The 19,070-nt window shown below is 43.3% G+C and overlaps 1 protein-coding gene across 1 annotated transcript in view; it reads right to left on the reverse strand.

The window, feature by feature from the left end:
* Positions 1-1,525: 1,525 nt before the first annotated feature.
* Positions 1,526-19,070, reverse strand: part of NDUFV2 (NADH:ubiquinone oxidoreductase core subunit V2) — a 134,597-nt gene continuing 117,052 nt past the window's right edge. Inside the window, exon 8 of the mRNA XM_069216625.1 lies at positions 1,526-1,715. Coding sequence (XP_069072726.1) covers positions 1,622-1,715 — 94 coding nt within the window. The 3' untranslated portion in view covers positions 1,526-1,621. The remainder of the gene's footprint in view (positions 1,716-19,070) is intronic.

Below are 19,070 nucleotides of genomic sequence, written 5' to 3' on the forward strand. Positions count from 1 at the left end.
GAAGCGCCTTCTAACAAGGCGCTGGAAAGCAACCACAGCCCCCACAACAACACAATGGAAAGCAGAGGTGATGGAATGGGGAAAAGCAGAGGGTGCGGCACTTAGGCGAGAAGATAACTCTGGAATGAGAGAATGCCCGGTAGCCCCAGATTGGGATACACGAATGGAACATTTTGAGACACTGAGTGAAGAAGATGAGTAGAAAAACATACACAAAGGAAGAGACATGTCAGAACCCCCCAACAGACTAGAAATTACAAAGTTGAAAAAAAAAAAAACTAGAACAATAGTACAAACTTGAGTCCAGGTAACTAAAAACCCTAAGTATAAATGTAATAAGATGACCAAGCAGTTGATAAAAGTTAAGTCGCAATGTTAAACGGTTAAAAGTTGGAACTGGCAATAAAGCGATGCAATGTACTGTAAGAAACTGTTATAAAATGACGTTAAAACACGACTGTACTGCATAAAAAATGTCATAGAAAAATGTTTAAAAAACTACAATGTAAGTACTGCCTGAACAACAATAAAAAATGTGATAAAAAAAAAAAAAAAACCTGCAAACAGGAGTTAATGGGGGCTAGCAAACACATGGTTAAATGAAGAGCAGCTACACAAATCTAGAAATAGGTAATGGTCGGCAGTTTTAGCTGGAAGCACATCAAGGAAAAGGTCAGCCCAGTCAGTTTAAGAGCACTGCCAGGTATGAGAAGCTGAAATGTCAAGAATAGTATTGTAAAGAGAAATGTTGTTAAAGTGAGACTGATAAAATTGCGAATAAAGTGTTGCTGACATTTGTGCTTAAAAGGTAAGTACAAGAATAAAGAGGAAATATTGCATTTCTGAAGGAGAAGCGAAATCTCAAGTAGGTTACTAATATTAGTACGGCTCAAAGGTTTGGCAAAGAATATGTGGATGTTTAGTTTATGTTCGGGCATAGGAGAGTGATGATGTTGTGGTTATCTGCCAATGAAATTGCAGGAAATTGTGACTGTTATATCGATTTAGAGTTTCTTTGGTTGCTCTCTTTAGATACCTCTTGATTATACAATCTGTTATAAGATGTATGTTGATGTGTGTATCCTTTGAGTGCGGTTCTACTTATTCTTTAATGTCTTCTGTTGTACAGTGTTAGGAATGTTATAATTGGGCTGGTCCTGTTACAGATTTGTTTTTTCTTGCTATGAGGGAAGTTGATTCATTCAAACTGTGAGGAAGGGAACAGGCTGGCTGTTCACTCACTGGACCCAACTCTTGAATGCATCCCAATAAAGGAACGCAAAAAAGGGTCTGATCCCTTACAGTGTCTATATCTATCAAGTCCATATCAGTCTACATTTAGCCAGTTGTCTAGATTACTTATATTCCCCTTCAAAGAGGACTCTAAGTTTCAGCAAATTCTGCCAAACAAAGAGGTTGCTAGTATATTTGATATGTGAACAAAATACAGGGCGGTAGACGGAAATCAAAGTCATGATTTCGGACGCAAAATATCTTAAAGGAAATAAACGCAATTCACACAATCTTGAATCAAAGATTTATTAAAATGCACAATACTTTAAACAAAAATCTTAAAGCAGGTCTGGAGTTATATCTTCATGTAGTAGATACATTTTGAAACTCATAGGTCTGCTCGAACTCCAAAGCCAGGACCCTTCGGTGGTTCGATCAAAGAAGTTAGGCCGCCTGAAGGTTCACAAGAAAAGCGTCCATTTCTGAAAGAGAGAAGCTCAATATTAGGTAAAACCCCTTTAGAAAATGCAGTTTAATTGGGACCACTTTCTTCAAAACCAAAAGGCAATTTGCATTACTATTAACTGTATCGATTTTGATTTACCAGGAGTCATTAATAGCTTTCAATCTCAAATCTGCGTAAGAATTTTTCAAATGTATAAATAATGTGTTCATTTGTGTGAACCCTGACCATGCTTATAGCATAGTTACATATTCAACATACATAACCAGGCACAAAAAAGTATATCATTATTGTACAAATTTAACTCAAGACAGAAACCCCATTTAACCCTTTCCATCACATAGCAGTGTGGTTGTCATTTACTCTGTACTTTTACGTAGTCATGTTTGAGGATTTATCCCCACACTCCTCCATATTGCTCTTACAATCATCTATTTTACTGAACGAATGGAAGGCTACAGCTACCTTGAAACATCTCATGCAGAGGATTTGAATTGTACTTGGATCAGATCCAACATTTAGGAATGATGGCCAAAGTCTGTAGAGACTACCAAGGAACTTTATACTTTTTAATCCTGTTTCCTGGTACTAAACAATGAAATCTAGATTGAGAAACCATTCTACGCTCAGCTAGCGCAAAGAATGTCAATGAAAAGAGTCAATGCAGTGAATGAATCCCTAGTCACCCAAATTAAGTCTTCTTTCGGGGTAATAACATCTAAGAGTACCTTATTTTGAATTAGCTATGGACAATGGAACATCCAAAAACCTTCCAGGCAGTAAGCGAATGAGGCAACATTGCAAAAGCCGGAATTTTCTTCACTGAGGGTCAGATTCTAATTCCAAGGTTGAACTGGAAAGTGGGCTAACATAACCTTGATAGCTTCTTTGAGATAACTCCTAATAGAAAGTTCGGAGTCGAATATTCACCTGTGGCATGGATGTTGAGATAATTCCAGGGTGTGATTAAAGGCTACATGGACACATAGGCACATTTCTGCCAGATGAATGTATACAAATCAACACTTATCTATTATGATTATCTTTTTGTGGTACATTCAAGTCAGTGCCCTCCCTCAACACAGAAGCAGAAGTCCGAAATGCAGGACTGCAGGAGCAAGTATATGTGCCAAAAGACCATCTGAAGCTGTGAAATTGTTTTTCTACAGGCATTTATGACAATCAGACTTTATATGCAGTTCTCCAACAGCTAAAGTGTGCGACAAAGCAAAGGCCCGGAACTGACTAATTTTCGAAACTCAAATTCAATTAAGATCTGCCACTCGATTGACTGCAGAATCTACCAGATACTAGCAAGATCGGTTAATATTGTGGTGAGTTCAGCTTGCCTAATAATTAAGTCACATATTAAGACAACTAAAAAGTATGGGGTTACTAATTTGGGAAAGTGGACCTTTACCAACAGAATAAATCACACCTGGGTTAAGTCTCACTACAAGTCTCACGAAAACTCTGCTCAGCTTCTGGTAGTTATTGCACAATCACAACTAATTCCCCACAGAAATCCATGGAAAATTCAAGCATGATCAGCAATTCTATAGTCAGGAAAACACCACAATTCCAGAACCAATTGAAAAAAAAAGCAGCGAAAAATGTAATAAGAGAAAAAGAGATAAAGTAAAGCACCTCTGAAACGTCAGTTTGATGCTCTCTGTGACTTGGGCACAATTTCAGGGACACGGCAATGAAGCAGAGGGCAAGTACAACAAATTGGTCATCCCAGTCGGTCAACGTTTTTACCTCCTAACTTAATCTCTGTACAGAGGTTTATGTCTTCCAACAGAGGAAGGAGGTTCAAGGAAGAATTCAAAGAGGGTCCTTCAAAATCGGATATGCTGTCAAAGTTCTGCTGAAGCTGTTGGTTTTGGTGTCAAAAACACTCAGTGGGCCAAGTTGGTTTTCATAGCCACAGAGACTGCTCTACCGCTGAGATGTACAAGGTTCCTCAACCCGGGTCAAGGTTTTTATATTAGTCACTTTTTTGGTTTAGAAAACTCTCCTTTGAGACAAGGCTTAAAGCTGTAGCTAGCTAACACAAGGTTGGATACCTTTTTTTGGCGAAGTCCAGATTAATTGTTTTTCAGCACGGCAAAAGTAGGACAATGCTGCTTTCCAGCACGCATTGGGTATACCCTTCTCTGAACATGCCTCAACACCTTGTCAAAGTCCTCCAAACATGGAAAAAAATGACTTCCATGTGCCAAATGCTGGCACAGTTACCTCTGGTCACTCATACAGGCCACTGGTCCTCAGTGAAGGCTTTCAGGCACCAGCTGCTGCATAGTCCTGTCCTCTGCTTTGTGTGTCCTAACAGCAGGTAAAAAGGAGATCAGCAACAGTCCCTGAGTGCCTGCAGGAGACCGCAGTACTTGTTTTTTTTCTTCTGGCAGAACCTTCTTCAAATGTAGTCTTCCCGGATCCAGCAATTCTGGTGGTGTGGTGTGAGGAGCCAGTGTTATACTGTGCACTGACCAGTGAATTGATAATTTTTCCACCCAAATCTGGTCTACTTTCTTGCCCTATGCCCAACTCCTTTTGCAGCATTTTGTTTGCTTTTACTGTCAAAATGCCCCAAAAGCCCAAATCCAAAATGGATAACCATTTCTTCGATTAGAAAGGTTCCTGTCTCTCTCTAAACCTCTACCCTATTTACAGGAGGTAAGCAGTGCTTTACCTTCTCATCACTGTTTAGGCGTACATGAACTAGATGAAATCTACTCAGAAGGACACCAACGTATCTTCACAAGTGGAAGCAGGCATACCCTTGGGTCTGAAAACGAAGATGTTTGTGAAGAAGTTTTCCTGTATGCAGTGATTGCTGCAAGGTGTACCTTTGCTGGTGAGCATCGAAGAACATAGCTCACTAGATTAAGGAGGCAATGTATTACTACAACTTCTTTACATTTGGAAAAATTACCAAATGCAGAATCTTCTTCACTTAAATCTTTATGATGTTCTAATGCAAATATGCTTTGCTTCACAGAAAATGTTTCTGTCTACACAAACAAGTCTATTTGCTGACAGCCACAAGCTTTGAAGACACTGAGCACCTTGTTGTAAAAAACACAAATTTTGATCTTCCTGAAATGACTCATTCTGCCTCTGCGTTCTTGTCTTCTCAACACTGTTGCAGTGGTCTCAATGGCTGGCGTGCAAGATTAGGAGGAGGCATGATCACTGAACAGAATTTTTTTTTTTTTAAAGTTGGATGAGGTGTTCGTAATAGACTGCTACATTTCGGATGGATAGATCAGAATCCGTCCATCATATAATACACTTTAATCAGTTCACAAAAGTCACTCCCAAGTAGTGAAACCTTTCAATCGGAGTAGACATAGTGTTTTGCGGATGATGTGGAGAGACAGATGGTGAAGGATGTCTGCAGCCTAAAGGGACCGATTCATTACTTTCTTGTGTTGATGCTTTTATCAACCAAACGACTAAGAAGGGGTAGACAAAAAATGTCTGTCTTCTCAAATGTGCAGCCACTACTGGATAAAGGGTGCGGTGCTGACTTCTGGTAGAAAGCGAGGACCTTAAATTGGAAGTGGTCTTTGCCTACAACAAATTTCAGAAATTTATGATGTTTACTTATGATTCGAATATAGAAGAAGCCAGCATGTAAAGCTGTAGCACACATCTAGTCCCTTTAATGTAAGTGGGGCTAAATCTGGTGAAATGCTAGCACTCTGAATTTCTTTTCCCTTATTTATGCCTTCCTAAACCTATAGTATGGGTATTCTGTCCTTTCTTTTCAGCCAGAAAGTAAAAGGAATAAATTCCTGTTCCTTTCTTGCAGGGTGGAACTTGCTACCCTGCCTGCTTTGGAATGAAGGCGTTCACTTCTCAAAGTGACTGTGGATGATGTTGGTAAGATTTCTTTGACTGGACAACAGATGGAAGAGATTTGAACTTGAATAAATAGCCATTCTGAACAATATTCAAGACCAACATCTCTTTTGTCATCGGTTGTCCCTCTTGCAGATTGTAAGAAACTGGTTTTTTTTGCAGGAATTCCCCCACTTTTTGCCCCCACTTGGACTACTAACTGCTGTTTATTTGACTCCGAGAATGCACTGAGGCCTGCTAACCTGACCTCAGTGCCAATGTTTTAACCCCATACAAATTACATGTTGAATTGAATACACCCAACTGGCAAGGCCTCATTTTAAGTCTCTAGTATATGGTACCCAGGGGCATGTAAGACAGGGTATCCACTCAGGGCTGCAGCACTGTTTGTGCCACGCTTCATGCAACAAGGTACAAAACGGCTCCAAGCTTGCCACTGCAGACTGGAAAGACAGTGTTTTCACTGCCAGTTAGACTTTGACATTTCAACCAATGGCAATGCCACCCTATTTCCTAACTTTCTATGCAAGTCTTCCCTAAAGAAGGCCTAGACAGCCCTATGGCAGGGAGATATATTTTATTAGGTAAAACATGTTTTTTTACTATGTTTTAGCAGCAACACTCCAAATTGTCATTTTACTGTGGGTAAAGTTGGTAGCCCCATCACTTAATACCGAGTTACCAGGTGGCATCCCAACCCGGCTAACGTTTGACTGGGACTACCAAACTGGGTCATGTAAGGTATAGAATTAATTGAGGCATTAAACCCGACCTGATGGCCAGGTCGAAATTAATGACACTATTAAAGGTAGGCAACTTTTAGAAAGTTGCAACTCTGTGCTCTGATGATCCACCAACCTCACAAAGGCACTTACACACAGACTGCTTTCTGACGGTCTGGGGACACGCGTGAACAACTACCAGGCTCAGAAACATAGGCAGTGTGCAGCAGCAAGGTGCGGCCTCCTCTGCCACGATGGCTACTTGGGGGTAGAGGCTAGTCCAGAGAAGAGCTTCAAAGGGAAAGTGGACTTTGATGGGTCTTGGCCCAACGCCCCTGAGCAGGATGCCTTTTGTTCCTGCATACAGCATGGAGCCAGGGCCAGAGAGGGGGAACTTGCCTTCAAACCAGTTTTACCAAGGATGTGTTGCCCTCAGGGAGCCACACTTCTACACTGGGCTACTTTGCTCCTAATGACCGAGAAAGGGTTGTGCCATCTTGAAGGAGGCAATAATGTGGCATTTTGGGATAGCCAGATGCCACACAACACAGGAGCTTCTTAACTAAATAGGAGGGAACCCAGTGGCCCATTAGCTAGTGACCATGTGGTACCCCCAGGGCACTTTCCTGGGATAAATATGCCACCCCCGGCACACTGATCCACAGTACTCGCTGGACTTGGAAGGAGGACAAGAAGGAGACCACTTTGCACCCATTGAAAGCAATCAAAGAGGCTGTGACACTGGAATGAATTCACCTGCCGCACCTTGGGCTAGTGATGTTTGGACCTTGTTCTGCAAGCCTGGTTTGGGGAAAAGTTGATTCCCAGTCTAACAGTGACCCCAGGGGTCATCTGGCTGACCTCCCAGGCCGGCACTGGAGACTAAAGCTGGAAGAGCCCAAACTGCATCTCTGAGAGCCAACATAGAAGTTTTGCCTCTACCGGATGCTGGACACCCCCTCAAAAGACATTTAGGAGATATCTAAAAGATGCACTTTTGTCTGCTGGATGCTTCAGCTTTGGTTTGTAGTGTGGTTAGTTTTACGTATATTTTGCGCATTAGCTTCAGGCTTTAGGCCTTTGTGCACTTTGCCCTGAATGTATTTTATTCATTTGCTGAGAACTTAGAGCCTCTATGCACTTTGCTCTAAATGCTTTTTATTACGCTTCGTACTGTTATTTTACAAAATAGCCAGTTCTACGGTGTTGTTTTTTATTCATATCACACTGTTTTGCCTACTTCAGCACTGGAGTTCTTCATAACATATTCACTCTGTACTTCAGTCAAGGATACAGTCTGGTACATTGCCGATAGACGTGGTAGAAGTTTAGTCTTTAGGGTTCGTAGAAAGTATACATTCTTACGTAGGGACGTTTCTTAGAACACCGGCGTGTTAATTATAAAAACACTTCCTAGTCCTAGAACACGTAAGAGGGAGATTCCAACCAGGGAACCACAACTAGACGCCGACTGCCTCGTTGCAGATGCTGAACCAGATCACAGGCCTTTGCTCAGGTATGAGGGCTTATGTCTCCCCGGTGATTCGGAAAGGCAAGCTAGAAGCTTAACATGCTGTGCTCTAAATAGAACAAGCAGAGGGAGCGTAGAAACTGTTAAGCAATATGATAGCTTTGTTCTTATGTTTTACTCTCCTCGTGACTATTTCAATCCTACTATGTTGTATTGTTCTGGTTATTGCGGCTCACGCCTTATTATCTAAAATAAGGTCGTTTTATTAAAACATTAGATAAAACTTATACTGTCTTTTGTCATTTATATATGAGACCATATTGTAAATGAGAGAGTTGGATTGGATCTGAGTGACCACGACTTCACTGAGAAGTTCCAAAGATGTCATGCGCTCGGCTGCCCAATCATCTCTTCCCCGTGGGAGAAATGAGGCACTGCTAGTTAGCCGGAGCAAAAAACGGATTTGGGGTGACAGAATTCTTTACACGTGGGTCAGACTCAGTCCCCCACACCGTTATCGATCCTGCTGCCTAGAAATCCAGTAGTCTCATTTAGGATAATGAGAGCCCACGCGACATGGCGCCGCCAACGATTGGTCTGGCTCTAATGTTTAGGTCCGACTGACTCTCTCGGTCTCATATATATTTTGACTCCTCGGTTCCGTATGCGGAGACGTCCGTGGGGCTGAGGGTTTCCGCCACCACGGGATAGGTACGTCCTATTGCTTAGTGGTTGGTTGTTCAAGCTTGAACTTTGAAAGGAAAAACCCCGATATTGGTGTGCCTTCTCTGACCTAGGGCTATTTTTTTACAAATGGCGAATCCTAATGTAGTGAATATAGCAATAAATATGCGACATCCGCTCACAGGTCACCTGATAGCACATGGACTTACGGTCCAGGGGGGTCCGGTCACTTTTGTGGTGGACGCCCATGCAGCCTATAGAACAGAACTTTTTTTATTCTTGGGTCATATTTCCGGCAGCTGATGGGGGTACAAATACTTTTCACGAATATACTGTTGCGAATGTCCCTGGACAATACAGGGCTTATGCATACTTAGAGATACGTTTATCTTATCAAGAACACCATAATTGGCTTGATGGCGCCCTCCCACACACAGTAGCACAAGTAAGGTTAGGTCCGTTGAGTAATGATGGTCCGACCTGGCCTTTGTTGGCTACTTACACACCATATCCTGCGGTTGCAAATTTGGCAGTGGCTGAAGTGCGTCGTTTATATATAGACTTAGCTACAACATACATGAGACTGGTTCAGTTTGTGATGCAGACATTAAATACTAATGCAGCGCGTGCTGCTCCGGCGCACCCACAAGCAGTGGTTCCGGGAATAAATCCGGCCACTGTACACTCAGTTATGGGCAAGGTACCGGCTAAACGTGAGGAAACTCCATTTTGGCTGGCGCAAAAGATTAATACGCTGGAAGCAGTATTTCCCCATATGGGACCTCAGGATAAACATAGAATTTTGACGATGTGTTTGCCGTATGGGATGGTTCCTCCGGTGGACCTTTGTAATACCTGGGGCACGGTGTTTGCGGCGCTCTACACTACAGCACACGGTACGCCGACTTTAGCTAATTTACCGGAAGTGCTTAAACAAATTCAAGATGAATATGGGGCTGCCCCTTCTATTATTTTGAGTAATCTCAAGGGAGAGGCAGTAGCACTAGCCGTGCGAATGCGTCTTCGGGATGTTCCGCAGATTAATCAAGAGTGGGAACTTCCGCGAATAATAGCCGAGACGTATTCGAGTATTGGTCGCAATAGCCTAGTGGCTAGACCGCAGAAACCACAATTGCAGGGTAAAAATAATAAAGATAATGCTAAGCAACATCAACCTGAGGGTAGAAAAAAGCGCTGGGAAAAGAAACAGCAAACACCTAAAAAAGATGGGGGACAGTCTCCGCAACCGGAGACCCCGCAGAATAGGTATAATCTCAGAAATAGGGATAATTTGAAGACGCCTGATAGATATCAATATACTGATACACGCCAATCTCGTTCCTTTCAGGACTCCTCAGAGAAGAGAAGTGAGAGAGGTGGGCGGTCAGAGCGGAGGACAGAGTACGTGAAACCGAGAGAGGATTCACAACGCTCAGCGGAGGTTTCTGTTAAACAAGAAGAGAAACCGCTGCAACAAAAACAACAATTTAAAAAGAAAAAAGTGGCAGCAGTCTCTGTTAGACATGCCGCTCAAGAAGAGAATTCTCTTGACGAACAAGACATGGGAATTAGCACTGTTAGACAGCGCGGCAGAGGTCACAATAGTTCGCCGGAGTCTTCTAGAGCATCTGGAGGTGAAAGCAACTGATGACTTCATACAAGTCGAAACGGCGGATATGCGAGTCTCTGATCCTGATCGAGTATATCTAGTGACTCTACGATTAGAAGGGGACATTGACCGCATTGTACACGCCATCTTTTGGGACCATGTGGTAAAATCATATGATGTTCTATTGGCCGAACAAGATTGGCCACCTGACTTTGTTCGCGACTGTCCGGTTGGGGAGGAGGTTATTACACCTTCCTTCTCACCACTTGTTCCGAGAGAACTAGCGGAGTCCTATAGTAAATCATGGGCTCTAGAACAAGCCCCCGCCCTATATAGAAATAATGTGGGGTGGGATAAACAATCACCTTATCATGTCATTCCAATAAAGGGCGAACCTCAGCCACAGCCGCAGTATCCTATTAAATTTGAGGCAAGGGCATTGGTTAGGAAAATTCTTACACAATTGGAGTACCAGGGTGTCATAGAGCCCTGTGTCTCGCCGATGAATAATCCCTTATTTCCGGTTGCTAAACCGGACCATTCATATAGGATAGTGGTGGATTACAGACATTTGAATAGTCATACACGCACATATGCAATACAGAATTCACATAGCGCAGCGCTTATGAATAATATAGTGCGTAAGAAATACAAAACAACATTAGATATCTCGAATGGATTTTTCTGCCAGAATATAGCGCCCGAAAGTCGGGACTATACCAGTTTCAGTGCGTTTGGCTCTCAGAAAATTTTTTGTCGTTTGCCTCAGGGGTATAAGAATAGCCCAGGACTGTTTTCGGCTCGTGTGACTGAAATGCTGCACGAGTTGGACCCTGAAGCGTTATCATATGTTGATGACATATATTTGACAGATGATGAGATTCTGCAACATCTAAGGCGCGTATCGCGCATTGTTGTGGGATTTGCTGATATTGGCTATAAATTTAATTTTAAGAAATCAAAGATTGCCTTCCTCAGCGTCATTTTCATGGGATATGAGTTATCGAGTGAGGGAAAGAGCCTAGCACCACATTTTTGGGAGAAATGTGCTTTACTGCAGCCTCCTAATACGGTTCGGAAGCTCCAGTCATTGTTGGGGTTTCTGAATTTTGGCAGAACTTACATTCCTGACTATGCTACGCGTATAAAACCCTTATACGAACTGATTCGCCCGAATTTTTCGAGTAGATTTTGGACGATTGAGCATACACACATACTGCAAGAGTTACAGAATGATCTCTTAGCAGTTAAACACTTACACACACACGGGACAATAAGACACATTTAGTCATCAGGGTGATACCTGGGGCTGTTGGGTTTACGTATGTCACCTTTAATGAGGGTGAGACAGTCCCGATAGCATACAAGTCCCACTTGTATTCTGCTGCAGAACAACGATTTGCACAGACTGAGAAAATACTCACTGCAGTACAGATGGCTGTGATCAAAGAATGACCGCATGCCCAGGGCTAAAGCATCATTGTCGTTTCCCCGATTCCGGCCTTTGAGGCTGTTACAAAAGCGAGTGTTCCTAATTCGAAAGCTTTACACCCACGATGGATACAATGGGCTACGTCTTTGACAGCCACTGATGTAGATTACATATTTGACCCTAAACTGCAGACTCAAGAATTTCTTCAATATGAAATAGAGTACCCAGGTCCTGCTGGCACGTTGCCTATTGACCAATATCAAGTGGTCATGTATACCGATGGCTCTGCGCAACCAGCGGTTGGGACTAAACAACAGTATTCTGCTGCATGTGCGGTGGTAAGCGGCACTATGGAGGGGGAAGTGTTCTGCCCCCGACATACTTATACTAAAACCTTGGGAGATTGTACAGCACAGCTGGCTGAGCTCAAAGCTCTATTGTTAGCGTTGGAGCACGCGGATCCGGCGACTTTGACCTTGCTGGTCTGTGACTCCTACTACTGTGTTCAGTCTTTCAATGAATATCTGCACTACTGGAAGTTGAATGGGTTCAGAGATTCTAAAGGCAACACCATTAAACATAAATTGTTGTGGGGTAAGGTTGCGGATCTGAAAGAAACGCTTCCTAAGGTCCATGTTGTGCATACACTTGGACACCTGCGCGTTGGAATACACGTTGCTGGGAATACTTTGGCTGATGAAGCTGCAAAGTCGGCAGTGGCTGTCGCCACTGTAGCCGCAGTGACTCGTTCGAGTTCCAAACCAGACACCGAGATTTCGGCTGCCATAAAAGCTACGGCTGATGGCACGCCATTTCCTAAAGGGTTTCCTTCTAAATATAGTTACTGCTTGAGTAGTGCGCTACATGCTGTTGTTAAAATTCCAGGCATTGGTGTATGTGAACTACCCAATAAAATTGAGAGACCTCGATTAATTTCTGCAGCACATGAGGGGGTGGCGTCTGCACATGCTGGTGTGGCTGCCACGATTTCACTTTTACAGGCTCGTTACTGGTGGCCTGGTCTCTATAAAGAGACAAAGCAATATGTCCTTTGTTGTGACATTTGTCAACAGATTAAAGCTTCGTCGGCTAGACGCCCGCAGCAGACGCCCCATCTGATTTCAAATAAACCTTTACAGTGTGTGTACTTGGATCTTTGTGGTCCACTGACACCAGATAGTGCATACAAATATATTTTGGTTGCTGTAGATTCGTGCTCCAGATTTGTGTGGGTCTGGCCACAACGTTCGGCTGACGCTCGGACTGTTATTAAAGATTTGCGCATCTTTGTCGATACATTTGCAGTTGCGGCTTTTCATTCGGACCAGGGCCCTGCTTTTGCCTCTAAGGCATTCAGGGACACCATGGCTTCGTTGGGGGTCCAGCTCCAATTCTCGTCTCCATTTCATCCCGAGGGAAATTCTGTCGTGGAGCGTTTAAATCGTGATTTAAAGCAATCCTTAACGGCCAGGGTTATAGGTACGGGTCGTAGTTGGCTAGCCCACCTGTATGGAGTACAGAGAGCACTTAATAATTTGCCTAGACGGTCACTGGGGGGTCGTACTTCATATGAGTGCCTGTTTGGAACACGAATGTATGTTCCTGATCTAGATGGTCCTGGTGTGGAGGAGGCAGATACGCCCTTTGACATAAATGATCGTGTCACTGTTTTGCAGGATTTACAACAATTCCGTGAAGATAACTCTTCTGCAAGTGCTGCTTCCACAGGAATTAAGGATGAGCCAGTAACACCTACTGGTTGGATATCCAGGATTGGGGATCTAGTGCGTGAAAAGGTCGCAGTAAAGAAAGAATTTGGTCCTTCTTATCGAAGACCTGTCCCTGTGTTAGGGGTGAGCGGCACGAGAACTGTGATTTTACCGCCGCTGCAAGGGGCCAAAGGTAATCGCTTTGTTTCTATTGATAATGTCAAGTTACAACATGTGGCCGATTCTGCACAGCAGACCAAGAGGGACACCCAGTAGTTCCGGCATCCCTCTCACTACTGGAGAAGAAGTCCCACTGCAGGTGATTTACACCGAGCCTGTTTCCTCTCCGAGCTTGGGGAGGGTGGATGATGATCTTGCGATTGCTCCACAGACGACGATTAATATGGAATCTTTTGATCAAGTTGCTGTACGTTCTACTGATGTTTCTGAACATGTGGTTTATAGCGTGCCTAGGAGAGAGCCTCCATCTGCTTTGTTCACAATTGCACCTTTTGCATGAACTGCCTCTGGCTGCTTCAATGACGCTGATGATGCAGTGTCCGGCTCCTCGTCCTCGATATCTTCTGTCCGAGGTCCACGTAAGCTGCTGGATTGGCTTAAACGCACTTATTTTGTTTTTCCTTGGAACTATTTGTGGCTTTTTATGGCTGTAATGACTATTTTTTTAATGGTTGGGATTTGTGGTTACTTGTTTTCTAGTAATACATGGTCATTTTCTTCCTGAACGATCTGACATTGAGCACGTGGAGACTGTGTTAAATCCACATTTTTCATCTCATATGGTTGAAGAGACTTGTCCAATGTGAACATTTCTGCAATACAGATTCCGGATGGGATTGTGTGGGATAAAGTGATGTTTGATATATATGGTCCCACTGAATTGATTCAAATACCGTATGTCCTCAAGTTATCACTGAATGATATTGTTATTCCAGGCGTTATTTCTGATGATTGGGATGTGAAGACAGATTCTATGCTGACAGATTTGCAATATTATACTGTCTATGACGATGAAGATGCTTACCTATTTAGAGATAATAATGGTGACATGTTTTGCTACAACTATTATGGACACCACTTTATTCATAAAGCTAGTAGCCCTAAGTCCATATTTAATTATGTGCAATGGGAACATTGCTCGACTCCTCCACAAGGGAGTTCGAAAACGTATTATGATAAATTTGCATATTTTTCTGGGCATAATCAACGGGATGCTAAGTCTTACTATTTTAAAGTTACACCGTATTCTAATAAGCAACTGTTATTGACCGATACAAAATTATTGTATTCAAATTTGTTTGTATCTAAACTTTCGGTCGAGGGGTATGAATACTGGTTTAAAACTGTTGACTTGAAAAGTGTTTGGGGTACAAAACATTGGCAGATGCAAGGCAGGGATACATTATTTAGAGCATGTCTTATCCCTGTGCAGATGATTTTCCTCAATGACACAGTACAACAGACTAGCTGTTTGGGCTTGGCGACAATTAGAGAGTTGACTTTACCTAGTATCCCTGTCCCTTCCAAATTAAACAACTGGCAGCACTACGTGAATGCTACTTTTAGTGAATTTACGCATTGGGTCCAGAATGGTACGCTTAACACTTCATCGTTACATCCGGGCGAGTGGTTATTATGGCCTGTAGACACTAATCAGTGTCATCAACGTTTTGTCACCTCTTCAGGGGGGTTCAGGACTAGTAGGGCGGACCCTCGTTACATTTCACCAGAACATGCTGATATTATAACTACGTACAGCGTGGGGAAGCTTTGTCAACAATGGTTGAAGTACTCCATGCTGGATGCAGTTAAGTCACATCTCAAGTTACTGTCTAATGGTACTGATTTACAAGATTTTTTGTCAGGTCCCAAGGTACCACGGAGGAAAAGGTTTTTATATGAAGTTTATAATGAGATTTGGAAACTTTCACAACAGGAGGCTGCAGCCCGGTTGAGGCAGATTGATCAGGATAATCTGCTACAGACTTTGTCTGTTGTTGATAATGGCACGCATACCCTTTCTGACTGTGTTTACACGATTGACAGCATTGTTTCCTCTGCTATTGACATTATTAAATCAGACATGTCTTCTTTATATCATGGGCAGAGTCAGACACGGTCCATCATGCAGCTGGGTTGGACTCTTCAGACCTTGAAGGCGGGTCGCGTTCCATAGCAGCACATTCGTGCCAAGGAGACCTTTATCTCCTTTAATTTAACTTGTCAACAACAGTTGATGGCAAAAAAGGAAGCGACGTATGTTATGTTGAATATTGAGAAATTGGAGAAACTGCCTTTTACGGTGGCTGAGATTCCGTCAGCTGAGTGGCTGATTCATGGGGTTATTAATTTGCCTATCTCTACTCTGCAATTTACTTCTTGTTTGAAGCACATTCCGGTGGGTAGATATGAACTATTGGGAGACAGTTACATACACGAGGTGTGGGAGCTTCCCTTTCAATACAGATGTGTTCATGGTTTGAGGGAGGTTTTTCTTAGCGGTAGCGAATGCGAATGCGAAGCTTCTGTCAGCCATTCCATGGTTTGTAAACAGCTGTCCTTGCACGGAGCGTGTAACGCTTCGATTGCTAACTTAGCTTGTTATTTGAAGGGTGTTCCAGTCCCGGTTATTAAAAACACTTTCCAGGTGCTTTCTAACGGCAGTTACATTGTTCTTAACAGCGAACGCTGCTGTGGCATGCGTGCCGGAATAGTTTACGTTGTCGTTGTCAACAAGGCCGTTACGTGCTGCGGGAATGTGTTGTTTCCCCCCACTCAAATTAGGGAGGTAGCGGACATCTGGCCTCATATTGCTACTTCCAAGGTTGATTTCGACAAGTTGAGTCAGCTGAAAGCTTTATTGTTTCAAAAGCATGTGGCCCTTACATCTGCTAGCGAGACCTACGCACTTCAGGTGGCAAGGTCATCGGCGGAGATACAGTCCCTTTTGAATACTAACTTTCCAAGTCACTTCGGTGAACTTGTGGGACGTATATTTAATGCATCCAGCACTGCTGGTATTGCTAATTTTTTCAAAGCCGTTGATGTTGGTTTCGCTCACACCTTCTCTTCCATATTCGGTTTGATACCTTCGGCTATACACACTATTTTCGGAAGCATTTTTGGGGGTTTCCCGATTACTTTGGCTTTGTTGGCTGGAGTCTTGCTATTGTTGCTATTTTTTCGCAATGGCTGTCCCGCCACGACGAGATCCTATATTGCTGCTCCCGTCAGCGCAGCTGTGTCGTGAACGCATGATGCAGCATTTTGGAGCTACACTCCTGGGCCATTTGGAGTGTGACTGGTCTCTGTCATTCAGACCGGTTTTGGATTGTGTGCAACCCGTGTTTCGGTGCCTTTGGTGCTCGTTTGAACATGCACTGGCTTTCTGTCTCACTGCAGCGCCCTCCAGTGGTCGATCCTGATCTGTTGATGTTCCCGATTAGGGCTCATTCCCAGACTTGTGCACTACGGTTGCCTTTGCTTTGTGAGGCGGTTTATGAGATTCCCTTCCTGGAGGAAGATGGTATTGTCTCTTTCATTTGCCCTGCACGGGGTGCCGCCCTGAATGGTTTTGGGGCTTTGGAACACACCTGCTCCATGGTACTTTGTGGCGTGGATCTTCCGGTATTAACATATATCGAAGGGGAGGAGCTCCTACGTTCTGTTGCCTCTGTCTGACAATTGGATTTTTTTTTTTCATCGGCGAAATTGACACTATATTGAATTTGGCTTTATCGTCACGTTTCCTAAATTTAGGACTTTGTCTACTTACCTTGTCGAAATATATTGTTTATGTTTAGGGCATGTTTTTATGTTATTGGAACAACTTGCTACCGACAAGGGGAGGGTGTAGTGTGGTTAGTTTTACGTATATTTTGCTCATTAGCTTCAGGCTTTAGGCCATTGTGCACTTTGCCCTGAATGTATTTTATTCATTTGCTGACAGCTTAGAGACTCTATGCACTTTGCTCTAAATGCTTTTTATTACGCTTCGTACTGTTATTTTACAAAATAGCCAGTTCTACGGTGTTGTTTTTTATTCATATCACACTGTTTTGCCTACTTCAGCACTGGAGTTCTTCATAACATATTCACTCTGTACTTCAGTCAAGGATACAGTCTGGTACATTGCCGATAGACGTGGTAGAAGTTTAGTCTTTAGGGTTCGTAGAAAGTATACATTCTTACGTAGGGACGTTTCTTAGAACACCGGCGTGTTAATTATAAAAACACTTCCTAGTCCTAGTAGACGTAAGAGGGAGATTCCGACCAGGGAACCACAACTAGACGCCGACTGCCTCGTTGCAGATGCTGAACCAGATCACAGGCCTTTGCTCAGGTATGAGGGCTTATGTCTCCCCGGTGATTCGGAAAGGCAAGCTTAACATGCTGTGCTCTAAATAGAACAAGCAGAGGGAGAGTAGAAACTTAAGCAATATGATAGCTTTGTTCTTATGTTTTACTCTCCTGGTGACTATTTCAATCCTACTATGTTGTATTGTTCTGGTTATTGCGGCTCACGCCTTATTATCTAAAATACAGTCGTTTTATTAAAACATTAGATAAAACTTATACTGTCTTTTGTCATTTATATATGAGACCATATTGTAAATGAGAGAGTTGGTTTAGACCTGAGTGACCACGACTTCCCTGAGAAGTTCCAAAGATGTCATGCGCTCGGCTGCCCAATCATCTCTTCCCCGTGGGAGAAATGGGGCACTGCTAGTTAGCCGGAGCAAAAACCGGATTTAGGGTGACAAAATTCTTTACACGTGGATCAGACTCAGTCCCCCACACCGTTATCGATCCTGCTGTCTAGAAATCCAGTAGTCTCATTTAGGATAATGAGAGCCCACGCGACAGGTTGTGACCAGATTTGTCACCTGAGGCGAACATAAACCTCCACCAAAGATTTACACCGTTACCGGTGTGTTGCAGAAGTAGAAGGTTTGCATCAGCAGCCCTTGGCACCCTGCAAAGAGGACTTCATGGGACCCGGAGATCTGTGGACAGTCTCGACCCCACTCAAATGTGGATCGGGGACTCAACTAGTCTTCACCCCTGTGGACTGCACAGCATCAGGAGTATCCTTGAGCATCTTTAGGCATGCATCCCTCAGCAGCAGAACCACTCCATTACTATCTATGGCCGTCATCCTGTAAAGTTCGGACCTTACTTTAAAAATGCTCTGGTGGCCAGGTAACTGTCCCAAGTATCCTTTCTGGCCCCCTATACCTCTGTTTGCTGAAGGTGGTGCAGAAGCATGCAATTTATCATACTAGAATATGGAGGAGGATCCGTCCTTAAGAATAGTGAATTCTGGTTTGGAGCGTTGTGTTTTTTCCGAAGTTTCATTAGAGCAAACTTCAATGACATAAGCCAGGACCAACTGTGTTACAGTTTTATTAGGCCATAGACCAATGGTGAGAGTTCTGGGTGATTTTTTATGGTGCAGTGTCTCAAACATAACCTGGTAGCCGTATCAGAATATTCTGTTTTGCAACACCCTTAACTAAGACTTTGTTAAAAGTGCTAATGTCTTCCACAAGTGAAACTCCGGTATGAAGAGAATCAACCAGCGTCTGAGAATAGTCCCTGACTGAAGAATGATCAGAGCAAGGCAATGAGCGGGAGAAGAGAGTCTATGCCTTCTACAGCTTCTATGTGAGCTAGATCTTTTGCTAAAGCACATGGAACACTTTGAATGAGAGCGAGCTCCTCACCGAGACCAGGTTCTGGATTAAGATCTCCTACTTCTGTGTGGATTCTTTGGTCTTAACGACTTAGAAGGTGGAGGGTGATCAATGGTGAGTATGGAAGGAGCGGAGAAGTCAAAGGAACTGGAAATGCAGG

The sequence above is a fragment of the Pleurodeles waltl genome, chromosome 2_1 (assembly GCF_031143425.1).
Source record: "Pleurodeles waltl isolate 20211129_DDA chromosome 2_1, aPleWal1.hap1.20221129, whole genome shotgun sequence".
Taxonomy (NCBI): Eukaryota; Metazoa; Chordata; class Amphibia; order Caudata; family Salamandridae; genus Pleurodeles; species Pleurodeles waltl.